The sequence below is a fragment of the Trichoderma ghanense genome, assembly GCF_004382785.1.
Source record: "Trichoderma ghanense strain CCMA-1212 chromosome Unknown scaffold_0, whole genome shotgun sequence".
Lineage (NCBI taxonomy): Eukaryota > Fungi > Ascomycota > Sordariomycetes > Hypocreales > Hypocreaceae > Trichoderma > Trichoderma ghanense.
In genome coordinates, this window is record NW_027395663.1 from 159,255 (window position 1) to 177,398 (window position 18,144).

Consider the following 18,144-nt stretch of genomic DNA (forward strand, 5'->3'; position numbering starts at 1 on the left):
TCATGCTGAGATGTCCCAGTGAGTTGACTTGGCAGAGACCGTTGGTATCAAAATGGGGACAAACATGTCCCGGTGAAGCGGTCGACATCTCTTTGTTTCTTTCTTGCTGGCCCGCCAATGCTGCAAAAAGAGCAAACAGCCGAGTTGTTGCATGACGCCAGCTGCAGGGGCCATTGGGCCACCCGAGGGCGTGTCAGCACTCACTCGGCTCATGGCCATGTCCATTCATTGCCCAGTGCACATCGAACCGCTCTTGTGGAGGAATGCGAGTAATTTGGTTGATTGATCTGCGATGCCAAGGAAGGGATACCAATTGCATTGATGAATATCAGGTGCAGAATACTTCCTTGGACTGCGTATGCGCAACTCTGTATGGTCACTGATGGCGAGTACGCCGTGTCGTAGAGGTTGAGACAGAGCAGGGACAGGGAAGAGGGAGAAGAGCCCACATGTCTCGAAACTGCAGCAACGGCAGCATCTCTGTGGCAGACCCGCCGAGCCGAGTGTTGGATGTCTCAGAGCAAGATTAATCGATTCAAGTGCTGCAGAGCAGGTCAGCAACGGTGTTCCAGTGAAGAGGTGCTTCAAGGTATTGGTCCAGGAAGTTACCGCTACCAGGTAACTCTCAGAGTCCTCAGACGACATCAGGCATGAACATGGACTTGACCTTTCCAGCAGCAACCAGGCCCCCAATCCTTCGTTAACAACGCCAATCTGCCTGCTAGCAGTAATACCAAACCATCAAACCTGATCCTTTGCCCGTGCGTAACAGACAGGCAGCCAACCAAAAGAACCCAGCAGTCACCCCCATCTCAGCCAGCGCCCGAATCCAGTTGAGCCCAACACACAAACAGCGGCCCCGTTAGTGCCAGCTCGAGCCCTTTAGCACCTACCGGCCGGTTGCCCACAGCGGCCTAGCAGCCTCCCAGCGCCCTTCCAGGAGCCCCGGCCGCCTGTACCGGCTCGCTCGCCCACTGGTTGGCCCCGGCGCGAACAAGCCCCAGCCCGCTATTGGCGCTGCTGCAGCTGCTACGTACAAGCCTCTCCAGCTCTCCCTCCTCCTGCCTACAGCCTGCAGCCCGCAGCCCGCAGCCACAGCCAGCCAGCCAGAGCAGAGCAGAGCCGCGCCATCTGGTCGGGTCCAGGTCCTTTTTCGCACTCCACCTTCCAGTCTTTCCGTCTTTCACGCACACACACTTTGCCCTCCCTCATCACCTCGTTCGCCGCCCTGCACCTCCGCCCAACTCCTGCTTCCCCCGTTGAAAAACAGAGGCAAAAGAAGCAGCTTGAGCAGCAGATTAAGCCTGTCGGCCTGTCCTTCGTTTTGGGAGAGGCTTCGCAGACGCAGCAGACCTCGTCCGGGCCTCCTTACGGCTGCAGATGCTAGGGGCGTTCTCGCAGCTTTTTGGTTGATAACGATGGCCTCGCCTTTGAAGAAGCAGCCGCAGGATGTCGCCGACTGCGTCTTGAAGCGTGCAGAAGTCAGCAAGGTATGCCATGCCTCTCTCCCCCTCTCTCCAGTCATCGATGTTCCATCCGATTCTCTATTGCGGCATCAATGGCTACTTTTTTTTTTTTCTACCTTCTCTTTTCTTTTCTTTTTTTTTCCCGCTTCCGAGTCGGCCACTTTCACTAACAGACGAACCTCGACACAGATTGCCCGCCGACTCCAGAACCGCCTCGCACTCGCGCAGTTCAAGACCAAGCATGGCTGGGAAGACCTGACGCTCGACATCATAGAACCCAAGGTGGAGGAGGAGATTCGACGCAAGCGTCTCTACGAGGGCGATGTCCTGTCCGATTCTTCGTCAAGTGCATCCGACCTGCCGTACCCGACCAAGACGCTGATGAGCTCTCCTCTCAAGGCGCCCTTGTTCTCCGATGCAGTCGGCTCGAGCAATGGCAGCTCCGGGCATCGCAAACGCACCTACTTTGCCTCGTTTGACAACACCGCCTCGAGTCCGACCAAGCGCTTCCGCGGCTCCCCGACACCGCACAAGTCCTTTGGCGGTCACACCCTGTGGAAGGAAGGGCACCAGCTCACACACTCGTCCCCCATGAAGCCTCGCCGGCAGCAGCACTTCACTACTTCGGCCGGGCCGGACGTCTCCTTCTTCCAGCAGCGGCGGATGACCAATGAGCTGAGCGCTCTCCCAAACTTCACCGCTCCGGACGAGGAGGATGACGATCTCCTACCAGCGCACTCGTTTGCCGCCAACGTCCGGTCGTCTCCGCCTCGCACGCCGCCAATGCAGTCGCGGTCTCTGAGGAAGAGGGCGGACGGTGCCGAGGCGGGCCAGGAGGGAGCTGATCTGCTGCTGTACCTGGCGGCGTCGCCCTCGCCAGCGGTCAAGACAAACAGGGCTCGGATGGAGCGCCCGTCGACGCCGCCGCCCAAGAACAGCAAGCTGGATCTGCCCTCGGCCATGATGACCACACCCGGCGGAGGCAATCCGTTCCCCAACACCCCCGGACAGGGCTTCGACTTTGCCGACTTTGTCAACATCACGCCCAGCCCGGCTCAGAAAGTCTGGAAGACACCCAATCCCCTCACAGGCGCTCGCACTCCGCGCAGCGTGGCCAGGAAGCGCCTTACGTTTGATGAGCCTCGACATTAATGACCCCAACGAAGCATTTGCCTCCTAATCTGTGACCGGCATCCCGCAATGCCTCACTGTCCCTACCTGTTTGCTTCTTGTACATGATACCACGACACCGTATGCCGTACTGCACACGGCACCTATTGCTTTTAGTCATAATCACAACCTATATCCTGTTTTTTCTATTACATTTTTCCCCCCCCTTTCCCCCTGTTGTATGCATCTTATCTTCCTCTACCCGCTTTGTTTGATGGCCACGTCAGGAGCTAATCCCTTGTTTTGGATGTCTGGCCTTTGGCGTTTGCTTTTTTTTTTTTTTTTTTCGTTTCTGATTAGATGGCCCGCTCTGGTTGCAACATCCATCGAGCAAGGGTTAGAAGAAGGGCTGGGCACGAAATCTGGCCGTTTGGAGACGTATGATATTGGCAATGCGGAACGGTCATGAGGGGGGAAGAGGAGTTGAGTTGCGGCTTTTCCGTGAAGGATTTGTTATGTCTGTTTGTTTATTTTTGCCATTTATCCCCCCCTCTATGGCGGTGTACTGCGTACAGCAGCGGGATCTTGGCCGACGCCGGTATGAACGGGATGGTTGGATGATTACGCCCCTGGTGTACGAGCCAGGCAGGCCTCTTCTTGGGATCGCCAAGGAAACAAAAAGAAAAAAAAGAATGAATGTGATACTAGTACGTAGTTAGGCGCGTCAATGATAGTGATTCTCTCCGTGTTTTTCTGCCTTTTGACTTTTGTTGGTGTTTACTGTTGACGTGTGTTAGTGAGATGGTGGTGATTTGGCGTCTGGTGGCTTTCTTGATGTTTTCGCGCCCACGCAAAGAACCGCGCTCTTGGGTCCTTTGCGGTACTTCAAGCCGACTTTAATCACGCGTCCTGCTCAGCTTTGGTACGTACGAGGGCAAGTCGTTAACAAAACGCGACTCTATTTCGGTCTTGTCTCGCTCAGCCCCGCGTCGAGAATCGCGTTGCACGAAAGGGTAATTCCGTCGCTGGATCCGGATCCTTGATTGGATGACGGTGAGGTAATGTGGCGTTTTGGTGCGAAGGACTAGTTGTTTGTGTTTGTGTGTGTGTGTGTGTGTGTGTGTGTGTCAACGTTGTTGGTGGTGTGGGAGAGGTTCTGGTGGGAGAGGTTGGTGTGGTGGTGAGGGGGAGGACTTGCAACCTCTCTCTCACATGCGACTTGCTTGGGGAGCGAGCTACTAGCTACCTTGTAAGGAGAAATGGACTGCTAGTGTTGGCTACTTCGCAGGGTAGAGTATTCAAAGAGATGGGTTGAGGCGGGGTGTGTGAATACATGTTTGATAGAGATGAGACGTCGGTTCATTCTTCATGTAAAGTACTTCTCTTGTTTGAGGGAGGACAAGTTGAGTTTTATATTCCAACTGTTGGGTTGGATGTCAAAGTCCACAACATCCTGGGAACGCCGCTTATCCTCCTACACCGCGCCCCTCCCCTCACAACTTACCCTACAGGTACGCGAAAGCGCAAGTTGGCACGAACCCTCTTCCACAACCCAACACATATTGGACAACCGATCAAATGGGAACTTGGAGACAGAAACGGCAGTTTCCGCAGATTACGTATCGATACACTTTTGAATTGCACCTGCAGCTGAAGTTGCTCTCTTTGAAGCATCTTCTCGTCGGCATTGGACATTTTGGAACGCAGAATGACGCACAGGGGGTGCTGCACGCACTTTCTCCATCTCCTCTCCCCCCCAATTGTTTGAAACGAACGGCGGTCTTCTTTGATGAGGCTTCAATAGACAAGGGAAACTGGTATATCAATGATAATTGAGGCTGTAGGTAGAACCAGTTGTTGGATTGAAAAAGGTACCATGTCATCCGCCGCGGGTATTATCTGCTATATGCCGTCATATACTCATACCAGACTCTGGAAACTTTTGATACGGCGCCAACACCTCAGAGTGTCCATCCTTCACCGTAACCTGCCGGCAAATGACAAACACATCACCGCCAAGAGAGACTCAAGCTCTCCTTGCCCTTGTCATGATATTGCCCCAGGCTGTGCTGCCATGATTTTCCAATCTATGCAATAGTAGGGCTATCAACCCTCTCGACCAGGCCTTCGGATGCAGCAGGTTCTTCCTTGCTGCCACCCCAATCGCCCAGACTGGAACCGCTCACATACCGTGACGTATAGCTGTCGTGAGAATTCTGCTGCATTTGGCCGCTGTACACGGAACTGGCCCTCGTAGAAATGGCAGTCCCTGGCGGGAAAAGTTGGTTGGTCTGTAGCTCCAAATCAAAGGGATCGGACCGAAACTTGTCACGCCGCTCGAGGAACGACTCGCGGTCCTGATCTGTGGATTCAAGGTCACGTACAGACTCTCGGTGCACAGAGTTCGGCCGGGGAGGACTTCTCGAGACCTGGAAGTTTCCAAGCCCGCCCAAGGATCGGCCCCTGGACCGGCGAGTTGATGCAGAAACAGGGGGAGGCAAGACCATGTTGTCATCGCTGAATGGATTCAACAATGAGGAGCTGGAACGCCGCGGCACCGTGCCCGACATCAGAGAATTGGCATCCGAGAACGGGTTCAGCTTGCCGGGTTCGAGACTTATGCCTTGCCCCCTTCGGAACTCTCTTGGCCCGTTTCCCGGTGTGACGGGATGCTGGCACAACGGGTCTGGTGGCAGTGCGGCATTGCTCGGTTCAGCGATGGCCGCTTCAAGAAATTGAGAGTTTCCTCTGTCCATGTTGACGTTGCGGGATCCAAGTTTCTCGCCAAGATGCTGCCTGAACGCATTCAATGCGGGCGATATTCCCAACCTTTGTGCCATTGACTTGGAAGAGCCCTTTTCGGTAAACCCACCCTCCTTGCTCGATGCCTGCCTGCTATTCGCAGCTCTTCTCTTCCACAGCCAAAGTAGGATGAGAATAACTGCAGCCGCGGCAATCCCGCCTACCGTGCCACCGACAATGGTGCCTGTTGATGGCTTCGATCTTGAGCCAACCGGGTCTTCTATAGGTTGTCCAGTAGGCTGGCTACCTGCTGACGGGCTGCTTCCCGACACATCACCAGGTAAAGTGCTGAGGGCTGTGGGGAAGGCTGCAATGCCTCCAGCAAAACCCGTTGTGGTAGAAGTCGCATCCGTCGCTGTATCAAGAGATGTGCCGCTTAGTATAGAGTCGCTGAGCGGCACACTTGTAAAAGGCACAGGCGTGGAGATGGTCGTAGAAGGGGCTGCAAGAAGAGCCGCAGAACCTGGTGCAGAGGTTGGAATAGGGGTTGATGTTAGGATGGAAATCGAAGACGTAGCTGAGATGGAGGTGAACGACGCACTAGACGCAACGGATGCAGATACGCCCTGATTGACTGCCCCCGTGGGAGTGACTGGTGGTCGCTCCTGAGCCGATGAGTTGGCTTTTGCCCCTGTTGACGCTGACGGCAAAGTCACTATGGCAGAGGAAGTTGCCGCAGCAGAGAAAGGCGCTTCAGCTGAGGAAGCTGCTGGATTAGAGGACAGAGCTGAAGGTTCGGCTGGGGGGTCGACAGATTCTGCGCTGAAAACCTGTGGCTCTTGAGTCGAGTCGTCGGTAGGCTGGGCTGCTGCTGCTGTAGCTTGAGACGGGGTGGCTGACGTCGGTTTTGCTGGTGCTGAAGAAATGTCCTGTGCGATTTCCGTCCCGGCGGCCGAGCTTTGCGATGGTATCGTGGCAGAAGACGGTGTTTGGTTGGACGGCGTGGCCGTGGACGTCTGACTGGTCGAAACTGTGGTCAATGTGACGATTTGAGGAGAGGACTCTTCTGCTGAGGACGGCGCTTGCGCTGGTGAGGATGAATCAGCTTGATTGCTGTCAGTGGTTGCTGTAGGTAGCGCAGGCCCGTCAGTCGCTGTCGAACTTCTATCTTGAGCGACTGTGGTTGAAGAACTGCCAACGGTTTCCTCCACAGAAAAGCCCGACCTCGTGGTGCTGGGGGTTTGTGTGGGCGGGCCATGTGTTGTCTTGGGGGCCAGATCTAGGGCATCTTCGCTCGAGGTTAGATGAGCCAGAGCTGGGACGCTGGATATGACAGTGGATGAAGGCCGTGGAGAGATGACTGGGCCTCCATTGGCAGGAGAGCTGGCATTGAGAAAGGCAGTTGACCCAGGCAACTGAGTATCGAAGGATGTCGGAGAGGCACCGCTCGGAGGGCTTGACATGACGGTTCAGTCGACCTGCGGGACCAGCCGCGATGAGAAAGGAAGGAAGAAGAAAAGAGAAACAAGAGGTTAAAGGAATGTCATGTATGAAAAGTTGGTGCTAAGGGACGAATATCCTCCACGAAGCGAAGAAGAACAAGGAAGCCTTGTATGTCTACAAGGGTAGAACACAACTAGCCAGCCATAAGAGAAAGGAAGACGAATGGAAGTAGATTGCAGAGAGTGACGGAAAATAAAAAAAAGGTGCCTGGTTCAGTGACAGATGAGAAAATAGATTAAAGAAGACTGAAAATGCGACATCCGGCATGCGCGAGAGAAAAGTCCAAAGCATCATGCGTCTTCCCTGGCGCACCTCCAACGTCCTCTCGGCGGTACCACCTAAAATTGGCAGCCGTAGGGGCTACAGAAACAGGAGCCGTCTAGCTCCTGCAAGGCAACGAAACACATTGCATCGCGCTGTGTGATATGCGAGGGTTGCGCCGATGCGATCTTGCATATGGTAGGCGGCGCTCCGTATCAGGGGCTGAGACCCCCAGTTCTGCGACACTTCTGAAGCATCATGACATGCGAGATGGGGGAATGGAGTCCGTTTCCGAACTAGCCTGCCGACAAAAGGGGAGCGGTTGGATAGCCTATGGTTACTATTGAGTTGAGAAAAGACTTTAATCGCAGTGGCAAAGGCAGGGAAACGTTACCAGTGGGCAGAAGAGGTGGCAAGAGCGAGAGGAAGCTGTCCCCATGTGATCGTTGGGCAGCGCTTTGGGTGCTGTCGAGGGCCACATGAGTCTGTGGCCAGAGCTGCGCTTGGTCGTTGCTGTCCGTGTGTAAGTCGTCAGTGTGGTACAGAAACGGTTGTCAGCGCGGTGCTATTGGCTCATGTGGGAGGATACGAGAGCGGCCAAGACGACAAAGTGCGACCAAAGGTAACACACATACAGCTGGTAGGTCCTTTTTGTAAATGCCAGCATCCTTTCACCTGAGGTCATCGAGCATAGCCGTCAGGCTTCGCGAGAGTGATGGAGTAGACCATGAAACCACGCATCTACACAGCATCGTTCCATATGGAGTGTATACCTCCCCGATTAGGCGCCAGTTCGACGACCTGATCAGCGCTAAAAGGTCTAAAGGGAGACAAGAATGACAGGCATGGTGCTTGATTGGCACAAGCCCATGTTCCGAGTCTTTGAGCGCCAGTCAATGCCTTGTGGGATAGTTCGCACTGGTGCATCGTGCATCGTGCATCGTGCTGCAGTGCTTGTGCTGCGTGCTTCGTTCGTCATACCTACTATTCCATTCATGCACGAAGTACGCGCCTTGGATTCGGGAGCGCGATATTCGGCGGATATTCATACGTCTGGCAACGCCGGAGTCTGCAACTGTCAGTAAGGTTTTAGTATCAGCTTCACGAAGCATGTCAGAGAGACGACTGAGCTGCAAGTTCCGTTTCTGGAGATGCTCCGAATATTGGCCATGCGGGATTGTCAAGCATGGGTCAATGCACGCCGGATCCCCCCTAAACTCGTTGGACAAGACGGAAGACGGAGATTGAATGCTGAAGGATCGGGGATCTTGGAGCATTCATGTGCCTTGGCGACGTGTAAGTTACATGGCGGCTCTTCAAGGAAGATGAAAGTTCTCGACGATGGTGGTGAGGGAAAGCAAAGGTCTCCTGTCGTCCGTCCTCTCATCAGAATCTTTGGTCAGGAATTACCTATTCACGCAGGTAAGGTATTGACTTCAGGTTCGTAAGTGTTCCATTGGCTTTCTGGCTCTGCTCTTAGATAATCTCATGGCTATGACTAAGTCTCTCATCATTACTTGCTTTTTGACACACGGCAGGAACGATGTGATCGGTGCCAGCCGAAGAGATGCGTTTCGTTGGGTAACCGGAGACTTGGGGCAGGCACGTCAGAGACATCTCTTTCCTACCTAGTATTTCATACCTAGGGTACCCAAGGAAGACGAAGAGCTTAGTAACTCCACTCTGAACCACCTCAACTCCTCCTTTTGCATCTTACAGCTGCAGACAGACGCGATATCGGTGAGCCTTCCAACTGCCGGAGAGTGACGATAGGTGTGTGATCACCAACCTTCAATGATCCTTACTACCTACCGGGGGTGGGGACGCTGCTAGCCGCTGAGACACCACCATGCACATGCCATCCACCTTGGACAGCAGCCACAGTCACGCACTAAAGAGCTGCCTCTTCTTGCGCCATGCCCCTGGACCACCTCAGCAGCTGTCTGCCCCCGTTCGGGATTGGGCTTCTTGGCCATTCATGCAGCTCGACAGCCTACTGCACTCACCACTCCAGTCCGCGGGACAGGTACCGAGTACGAAGCAGACGTACGAGCGCGGAGCACGGCGGCCGGCAGTTTGGTTGACCCGCCAGCTGGCTCCAAGCGAAGCCACTCACAGCAGATTGCGTCGTCTCTCCCACGAATCCTGCTCTCCGCCTCCGCCTCCGCATCGGCTCGGGCACTGCCAGCTTCTGCTGTCATCTTCTAGCACTCGCGCAAAGAGGCCATACCCGAGTCCGCTCGCCGAACCGCGTCTCCCCCCCCGTCAACGATCGTGAATCGGAGACGCTTGTCCTTTGGCCTGGCCCGCTCTCGTATCCGCACCCGCGCCTGGCATCTCCGAGACCCCATCACTCGGCCACGTCGTTGCTCGCAATCGTTGCCGAAGCGGTCGGCACCCGTCTTTGCCTCCAGATCCGCCCGTCTAGCCCAGCCCGTGGAGGCGACGGCCTGATCCTCTGCCCCTCTCCCTCCCTCTTGGAGACGAACCTGGGCTACGATCGCGGCGTCGGCTGGAGCTGGCCTTATCCACTAGCTGTCTATCAATCCATCACTCATTCCGCGCTCAATCGTGTGTCCATCACGGGCAGTCAATCATGTTCGGATCCTTTGGCTTGGGTATGTCTCCTCCGTATCTCTGTTGATCTCCCCACACCCCGCACATCCCATCTCGCGCTGCCTTTCCGTCCGCAACCTGGCACGCGACCAACTTCTTGTCCCTCTTTTCGTCTCAGCTTTCCTTGCCCCATTCACGCCAGACTCGACTTGCAACACCCCTGTTTTCATGACTTGTGTGCCTTCACTCGTTCAAGCCCCTGTTTTAGGATTGAAGCATCCCGCACTCTTCAACTTTTCTAAACGGCGACTAGCAAACCTGCCGCCCAAGGTCAAGGTAGCCCCCGAGGACATCCCGCCTCCAACGACTATTTCTCTTCCTCGATACCAGCCTTTCGTCCAAGATGATCTACCAGTTGACCCAGAGAACGCCCTATCTAATCTGCTCAAATGCACGGGACGAACTTCTGCTACCGCGGGAGCCATTGGGCTTTCTGCCATCGGATTTGACTTGAGACTGGACGTCGAAGTCGGCGACTTGATCCCCGATCCAACCGTTCTCCCTGATTTTGAAAGGTGGGACAAGCTCACGCTCGAGGAGGCTCGAGAACTGAAGCAAGCAGAGCGTCGATCTCTGCCTAGCGGCAAGGAGCATCCTGGGTGTCTGGTCTACATAGAGCGCCGTAGGGAGCTCTCTCACGATAACGAGGAAGCGTTCCGTACCGTCCGTCGCCTAGCGCCACCCAAGGGGACGCAACAGCCTCGCCTCGGCAACGCCTATGAGTTCTTCCGCTGCCTCGAGTTCTTTACCACGTACTGGGAAGACCCGACCCGACCTCCCTCCCTCCCTCCATCTCCCGAATTGGCACCGACAGAGAATGGAGATGCCGCCACTGCTAAGGAATCACCACCACCCCAAGCCACACGGACGTCGGATGGGAGTTCGATGCCTCCGGAGTATCGCCAAAATCTCATGACGGCCTTCATAAAGCTCGTCGCGTATGACTTTGGCTGTAACGTATCAATGTCTCGATTTGAACCAAGACTGCATCTGAGCTCCCCAGAGGGCCATCCTAGTCCGCGCAAGTCATACAGCCCCTCCAACTGTCAGTTCATCTTTCAAAGTCCAATGACACGGGAGGCAGCACGTAGCGGCCTAGTGTATGGCCCGGTTGGGGCGGTGAGTGTGCGCCCAATCACAGACTTTACCACACCTGATATCGAGACTGCACAATCCCTCGACCTAGCTCGAGAAGTGGTAGCAGCGCTCATCACAGCCCAACATAGGGCTCGCGAAGGAAAGACGGAGACGCGATTTGGCGAGAACCAGTGGTGGACTACCAAACCGAGATGGGGCGGCGGCCCGGGAGGGCCTATTGGGCGAGAAGTCGACATGGACACGTCCTCCGGGGACAAAGATGCTGCGCCTGCCGACTCAGAAAAAGCGGCTCGGCCTGCTGCGAAGAAGGCCCGCAAGAACATGTCCGCATACGACGCTTATCGTATGGTCCGGCCGCCGGCCTATACATGGGACAAGAAGGCTCGTTACGAAGCCATCGGCAGGCAGAAGGGCGCCGATTACGATGACATCTTCGTGATCAGTTCTGTCTTCCACCATGTGTCCATCCTCCGGGTGCGAGTGCCCGATCGACTGTTGGAGGTGCTCGCGGGCTCTCCCGAGCCGGACGTGACACGACGCAGCTGGGGAAGGGTGCAAGGATGGCGAAGTCGATGGTTCGACTTCTTCAATGCCGAGCAACGGCTTGAAGCCATGAAGACGCTATGGGCCGTGATGGAATATCAGATGAGGAAACAGCCGGCAGGAGAAGAGGACGTTGAGATGGCCGAGAAGTGAGCGTTTCCAGCAATTGATAAAAGAAAGGAGAGTGTCGGGTATGATGTGGTGGGAAACATTTGCCAAGAAAGAAGGCACATAAACCGAACCATTTGGGCTGTTTTACTCGCGAAGCGAAGTTCTAGGATACTTTCTAGATGCAGCGGCTTTCATGTAGACGTGAGCTAGGGTTGGAGAGAATATACTGGGACGTGTGCTGTTGTGGATTGTGAGAAGTCGAGAGTGAGGGCGTGTGATGTTTGTCATGAAAGTCATTATGAGAGTGATGGTGATGGTGATGGTTGTACGGAGTAGGCTTCGACTTCTGGTGAGGCTAGTGACTATTTTCTTCGAGCCCAAGTTGATCATGGGCAATTTGAAGAGCAGCCTGTATACCGTATATATGTGTAAAATGCCACGTTTGTTGCCATGGAAAAATATCCGTCGTAACCGAGTGTACGGGACTGCCTACAAGGTTACAGTTGACCACTATACGGTGTAAGGCCTGTAAATGGTCTGAACAGACGAATAGCAAGTAATATTCGAAGCAGGTAGTGGTGCTAGGCATGCTATAATTCTAGGCCCTATCCATGTCTCGGCCAAATGGCCGAGCGACATCGCTGCGTTCCTCGTGTCTTCGTGATAAACTACCAAGTATTAGGCTAGACGCTGGAGCATCTGACAGACGTTCCAGTGCAGAACGTCCCGTGTTGCGACTGAATCCTCCACGCTGTCATGTCCTTGGCCCTTCATCTGGATCTCTCGCCCAAGCCTCTCTTTCGCCAGTGCTTTGAGTGACAGACCCCCCTTCTGCCTCGGCACTGCTGGGGCATTCTCGTCGGGCCCTTGTTGAGTGTTTGCTCTCTCATTCTGGAGCTGTAGGTTGCCGACCTGCGTCTCCTGCCCTTGCGCCGTCTGCTTGGTCTCCTCTGGAGGCCTGTTTGCTTTCTCGATCATGTGGGTGTCGATGATCGCCGGGTGAATCCAGCGCAAACAGGTGAAATCAGAGTTCGCGCCGTGTCCGATGACGATGGTGTCGGGGTCGATGAACTCCCAGAGGGCTCGCCTCGCGCTGGCACGTCCGAATAGGCAGGTCTGCGTACGTCGTGCGTCTTCCATATCCTGCCTAGTGACCCCCGAGTACCTTGTGTTGTAGTGAAGCATCTTAACGTCAGGATACACAAGCTTATCGAGCAGGACCTTGCCTGAGAAGTAATCGACGGCGGAAACGCGGATCAGTTCAGACTCGCCCGTTATAGCTGTGCCCATCTCGCAGTCAATGACCACAGCGACTGCTGGCGAGCCACCGGTGCAGTCAAAGGGCGTGGGATAAAATCTCCATTCCCTTTCCAGCTCTCCAGCGGCATAGATCTTGGGCTTATGTTCTGGGAATGCCCGACATGGAGGCGAACCAGGCACACCATCGCAGCAGGTCCATTTCTAGCGCGTTGCATGTGAGCTTTGTCATCTTGATTGGGTGAAGGACCGGGAACAGGGAAAGAAAATTAAGAGAGTGCGTGAGTAGATAAGAGACAAAGAAAGACGGACCTTTCGTATGACTTTTCCTGGATGATGCCTGCATTGTAATGCCGGCTCCTTATCCTTTTTCGACGTGCCTCCCTCGACAGAGTTGTCGATCGGTTCGCCGGGACCGTCCTTATCCTCATTCTGGCCCCGAACAGGCGTCTTTTGCAGCCACATGAGCCTCTTCATCCTGTAGGGGAGATCTCGAGGCGTGCCGTCAGCATCAGTCTGCCCGATAGCTCGCTGGGGGAGGGGAATACTAACGGCGTCCACAACGACCACACCTCCGCTTGCGGTTCAGGTCATCCTGTGAAAGCTGATGCACCACGTAGCCGGATTTCTGCAGGTCGGCGCGGAAGTGAACGAGACTCCGAAGGTGCTGAATGTATTCCTCAGAGCTCTGGATTGCCTCTGGCTGGACTGGCTCGGGCTGCTTGTCGCGTGGGGGCATGGCAAAGGTTATGGGAATAGCCACTGGGGGGGCTGGTGCCTGAGAAGCCTCGAACGCCATGGTGGGTGAAGGCGAGGGGAAGAGGCCGAAGAGGATGGATACAGGTCTCGCAAAAGTAGAAAGACAAACGGAAGAGGAAAGAAGAGAGTTGATGAAGGAGGGGTTGGCGGTTGAGGAAATCTAGGGCAGGAACTTGGAGCACGACGTTGGGAGAAGAGAGTGGGAAGAAGGGAGGAGGCAGATTGGGGTCGAAGTGAAGGTGAAGCGCTGCCCGTGACTGGCAGCAATCGATTAGAAGATGCCTCAGTACATGTACAGCAGGCACGATCAGGTTCAGGTTGCCGATATGAGTCAGGCATCACTGAGAGCACGTTGGCAGCAACAAGCAGAGGAGGGACTGCTAATTAGCTACAAAATGCCACGAGGCGGCCAATGCAAAAACAAATGGCTAGACTGACGACGGGATGCTTCGATAGATGTTAGGTACCCAAAACGGCCATAGGTTGACTAGTACATGCGTGCTTCACTTGGAGCAAGATGAATTGATTCCTCCCTCTTTTCCCTTCATTACTGCATATTCGTAATAATCGTTGGGTTAGTCGAGAAAAGGCGAGCATTGGTTGTACGTGTTCTGTGCCACCGGCCATATACATAGACCTCCACGAGGATGGCAAGCCTCGACACACGATACAGCATCAATGCCCGTTTTCAATGCTGGTCTCTATTACATGCAACGCCAACAGGTTGCTTACCACGATGGATTCTCCGTTGGATCACATAGTATAGTCCAGGACGGCCATTTTCTGGCCCGGGGCTGTCTCTAGTTGCCGCCCGCCGCTCGACCCTAGCCAGGGCCTGTGGCGCCCTAAGACCAGCAGCGTCGTGCAACGCTACGGAGCCCAGTATTAGTAGTATCAAAGCGGAGTTGATGCGTCTCGAAGCTGCACGGGAGAGGCGCAGGGAGAGAGGCAGAGGGGCAGAGAGGGTTCATAAGGGCCGGGGGTCGGATCCAGAACCTCCAAAGCGCCAACAACTTTCGCCATGAGCCCTACAGCCCTCGTCAACGACGGGGAGACCCCCTCGGGCACGCCTCGCCTCTTGATCGAGTTCCCTCCAGCGGCAGCAGCCGACAATGCCTCTGAGATTTCTGCCATCACCAAGCTCGTGAATCGCGTCTTCATTGAAGGAGAAGCCGGCATCTGGAACAGTGGCTACGTGCGCACCTCTGACGCCGAGGTAGCAGACTTCGTTCGCAAAGGCCAACTCGCCCTCGCCTATCTCGCCTCGCCCGCTTTGGCATCAGAAAAGGAACCCGATCGAAAAGGCCAGCTGGTGGGATGCGTATGTGTCAAGCGAATCTCGGACTCGCTGTGCACCCTGAGCATGCTCGCCCTGGACGAGGCGTACCAGGGACTCGGGCTCGGCCGCGAGATATTCCAGTTTGTCGAGGACCACTGCCGAGCACTGGGCTGCACCACGCTGGGGCTGGACATTCTGGTGCCGACGAGCTACGACCATCCGCTCAAGACGAGGATGCAGGCGTGGTACAAGCGACGGGGCTTTCGAGAGACGAGGCTGGCCGACTTTGCGGAGGAATATCCTGCCCTGGCGCCGTTGTTGAGTGGACCTGTGGTGTATAGAGTGTTTGAGAAGAAGCTGGGGTGATGCTTCAAGTTGTGGGAAGAAGATGCTTACCGAATTGGAGGCCAATGCCCCATCTCTGCTCTCGCTGCTTGTATGCGACGATATACCGTATTTGCTGTTGGTCTATGTTGCTCGTGAGATGCAGGATTGGCTTGGGTCGGGCAGATGGACAAGGAGAGGAGAGCATTAGCACTGAATCATGTTACCACCACCAGATATAAAGTTATGGAACGAGTTGAGACGCCATTGTGGGATTGACGATATGCTCCACGAGTCAGTCAGGCACTTTGACCCGTCTCTTCAGCTTGAGACGACAATAGATGTGGGGATGCTGATGAGCTTGACTGGGTTGCCTTATGTTACGATGAAGAGGACATATGTATGACCTCAGTTGCAAGGGGAACGTTGCTTCGATTCCCTGGGTTGCCTCACACTCTCCGGATGCCACCCGAGAAGAACAGAATTGTCGTCATTGGCCTAAGCGGAGATCTTCAGAGGAATCTGCGCGGGCCATATGCGAATCCACAAAGATGAAGCTCGGTATAAGCCGTACATATACACGGCAATATGAAATTTTAACCTCACATGACATGCGAATCATCTCCGTCAGACAGCCCTGGATCTCAACCCCAGGCAAAGCCTCAGCTCTGTCTGCTTCTTGCTTGTCTCTCCTCCCTCCGCCCCCGTCTTTCGGAGCCGAGGTAGGGAAGACGTCAAGACGGCGAGCCTTGCCCGGAAACGGGCTGCGGACGATCGGCCTGCGCCGTGGGAGGCGCGCCATTAGACCATCTCCAGCTGAATCGCAGCCGTCAGAGTTTCTCCGTCGAACATGATGGGCGACCTCCAAGACACGGTAGAGGCGGCAAGTCCCGGTGCAACAATCGAATCTTGTATGCGTAGGGTCGGCACGCAGTGCTTGTACGGGCAATGAGCTTGGACAAAGGGCAAAAAGGCCGAGACAGCGCACATAGACATCCACCCTTTGCCCTTGTGTGGGTTGGCCTGAGCTTCTTTCAGATGGAACAAGGGCGTTTCGAGATTGTGATTGGACGAGGCGAATGACGGACATCAGCTCTATCTGGGCAAAGCCCTTGACGTTGTGCTCGGTCCAGGTGGTTCAACGACGAGCTGAAGGGTAGCCGAAAGGGATTCATGGTCTTGCTCCTTGCAGCGGCCGAGATGCATTCATACCAGACAGGAGGCACTCGCCGAGACTGTGATTGGCCGACCCGGTGAAAACGCAGAGATTTTTAGCTACTTGTTTGATTACAGATGCTGTGCTTTGCTGGCTTGCATCGGCGCGTAAGGTGGTGAGTGAGTGAGTGAGTGAGTGAGTGAGTGGATGGAGATGAGCCTTGCTGCAGGGCTTGCATTCTGTTTAGCTTGGCGATGGCATCAGGGAACAGAGTCGCGGCAGCGGCAGCGGATAAGTCCGAAGGGGGGGAAGAATGGTTGGTTGGGGTCTGGGTTTTGGGGTTCATTGCCGCGCGCCACGAGGTGTAGAAGGTAGATGCGATGGAAGAAATGGTGTTAATTAGTCCTGATTGATTTGACTTTGGGGTTTGACATTCAGCTCTCGAGATGACGTTGGTTTTGGTGTTCTGCCAGGTAAGGTATCATCGGACTTCAAAAAAGTGCTTCTTTCGCCGTGACCGATGGAGAAGAAGTTCAATGACAGCATCAGGAAAATTAAAGCAATCTGCTACTAAGTCGTCTGCATACCAGTTAGTGTTTGTTTCCCGCGTTTACGTTTTGGCTTGGTTCGTTATTATCCAGATGCCGAACAAGACGATACTAGACTGCGTGCACTGCCATGATGGCCCGCATCGGGGTCTCCGTTCGGCGAGGCACTGCCGCCCATGATGCATCACCTCTCTCCATCTCCACGCACAACGCCATGTGGCCCGAAGCCGCGGATGTTGGCCGCCAAGCGTGACGGATACAGATGGCCCGAGCTTTTGTTTCTCTTCTTTTCTCGTGCTCAATGCATCATTGCATCGGTCAAAGAAGGGGAATGAGACGAAGTGTAGTGCCTTGCACAAGATACTTGTATCGGGGCAGCCAAAGTTCCCTCGACCTTTGACATCACCAACCAAAGCTTAGGTATTGCGCCCTGCAACATGTTCTACTCATAACTGAGTACTCGTCACCTGCACATGTAAGCGAGATCAAACTTTGATGCCATCACCAGGCACCCAATAGCAACTCGGCACCGCCATTACAAGTTGAATACCTAAGTACATAGCATGAATACCTTACATGCCCATTCTCCGTAGTACATGTGACTCCAGCAATCTGCGTCGGGAGCCTCAGGCCCAGATACAGCCCGAGCACCTGGGCTGCTGCAACCCCATCGCCATCCGCTAGGCTTGGCTTCTAGGACCCTGGACCGGCTGGAACCCTGGCAGCCCGTCGGAGGAGGCTTTCGCTTCTGCCATCTCGAATCTCGACGGGCTTTGCGTCAACGGATCCATCATGTCACACCCGCCACCGTCGTCGTACTTGCCAAAGTAGTTGCTCGCTAGTTCGGAGCTGCTAGCGGTTGAGGTGCAGCGAGCTACAGGTACATACCTAGCGCCCCCCCGAGGCACCTGGACGGTACTTGCTGTAGCGCCCCGTAGGCTGCAGCTAGGTACAGGTACCAGCCCAGGCGAGAGCCGCCAAGGACCCCGAGAACCCGAGCCGACCGCTGAACCAACCCCGCCACCATCACCACCATCACCACCCACCCACTAACGCCCACGCTGCACCTGCGCTATAACCCACTAACCCACTCAACCACTGCCCACCCGACTGCGATTCGCAACCCACCACCGCCAGCGCATCGTCACCCGACCACCGCCTCTGCGGGCTGTTCCGTGCTGCTCGCATCTTGACGGCGTTGACGCAGAAAAGAGACAAAAGAGACACGGGCCCTCGGGACTGAGCGCTGTCTCGCCACCATTGCCGGCTTCACATCCTCCCTTGGGCGTCAAGCTTGCTGCTCCCAAGCCTCTGCCTCTCTCTCCTGTGTCGCTGTCTCTCTGCGTCTGGCTTACGCCCTTTCGAGACGGT

At 55.1% G+C, this 18,144-nt stretch overlaps 5 protein-coding genes across 5 annotated transcripts; 3 read left to right on the top strand and 2 right to left on the bottom strand.

Moving 5' to 3' along the window:
* Window positions 1-1,418: 1,418 nt before the first annotated feature.
* CCMA1212_000058 (uncharacterized protein) lies at window positions 1,419-2,618 on the top strand (the record flags this gene model as incomplete). The annotated part of the gene is made up of 2 exons (XM_073697543.1): window positions 1,419-1,490; window positions 1,656-2,618. 2 exons carry the CDS (start codon window positions 1,419-1,421, stop codon window positions 2,616-2,618), a joined length of 1,035 nt encoding a protein of 344 aa, XP_073563072.1.
* A 2,045-nt stretch (window positions 2,619-4,663) lies between these two features.
* CCMA1212_000059 (uncharacterized protein) lies at window positions 4,664-6,781 on the bottom strand (the record flags this gene model as incomplete). The annotated part of the gene is made up of 1 exon (XM_073697544.1): window positions 4,664-6,781. One exon carries the CDS (start codon window positions 6,779-6,781, stop codon window positions 4,664-4,666), a length of 2,118 nt encoding a protein of 705 aa, XP_073563071.1.
* A 2,897-nt stretch (window positions 6,782-9,678) lies between these two features.
* CCMA1212_000060 (uncharacterized protein) lies at window positions 9,679-11,492 on the top strand (the record flags this gene model as incomplete). Its single annotated transcript, XM_073697545.1, has 2 exons — window positions 9,679-9,700; window positions 9,952-11,492. 2 exons carry the CDS (start codon window positions 9,679-9,681, stop codon window positions 11,490-11,492), a joined length of 1,563 nt encoding a protein of 520 aa, XP_073563788.1.
* Window positions 11,493-12,128: 636 nt separating this feature from the next.
* CCMA1212_000061 (RNA exonuclease 3) lies at window positions 12,129-13,506 on the bottom strand (the record flags this gene model as incomplete). The annotated part of the gene is made up of 3 exons (XM_073697546.1): window positions 12,129-12,911; window positions 13,020-13,198; window positions 13,260-13,506. 3 exons carry the CDS (start codon window positions 13,504-13,506, stop codon window positions 12,129-12,131), a joined length of 1,209 nt encoding a protein of 402 aa, XP_073563789.1.
* Window positions 13,507-14,487: 981 nt separating this feature from the next.
* On the top strand, window positions 14,488-15,111 carry CCMA1212_000062 (uncharacterized protein; the record flags this gene model as incomplete). The annotated part of the gene is made up of 1 exon (XM_073697547.1): window positions 14,488-15,111. One exon carries the CDS (start codon window positions 14,488-14,490, stop codon window positions 15,109-15,111), a length of 624 nt encoding a protein of 207 aa, XP_073563786.1.
* Between the last annotated feature and the right edge of the window lie 3,033 nt (window positions 15,112-18,144).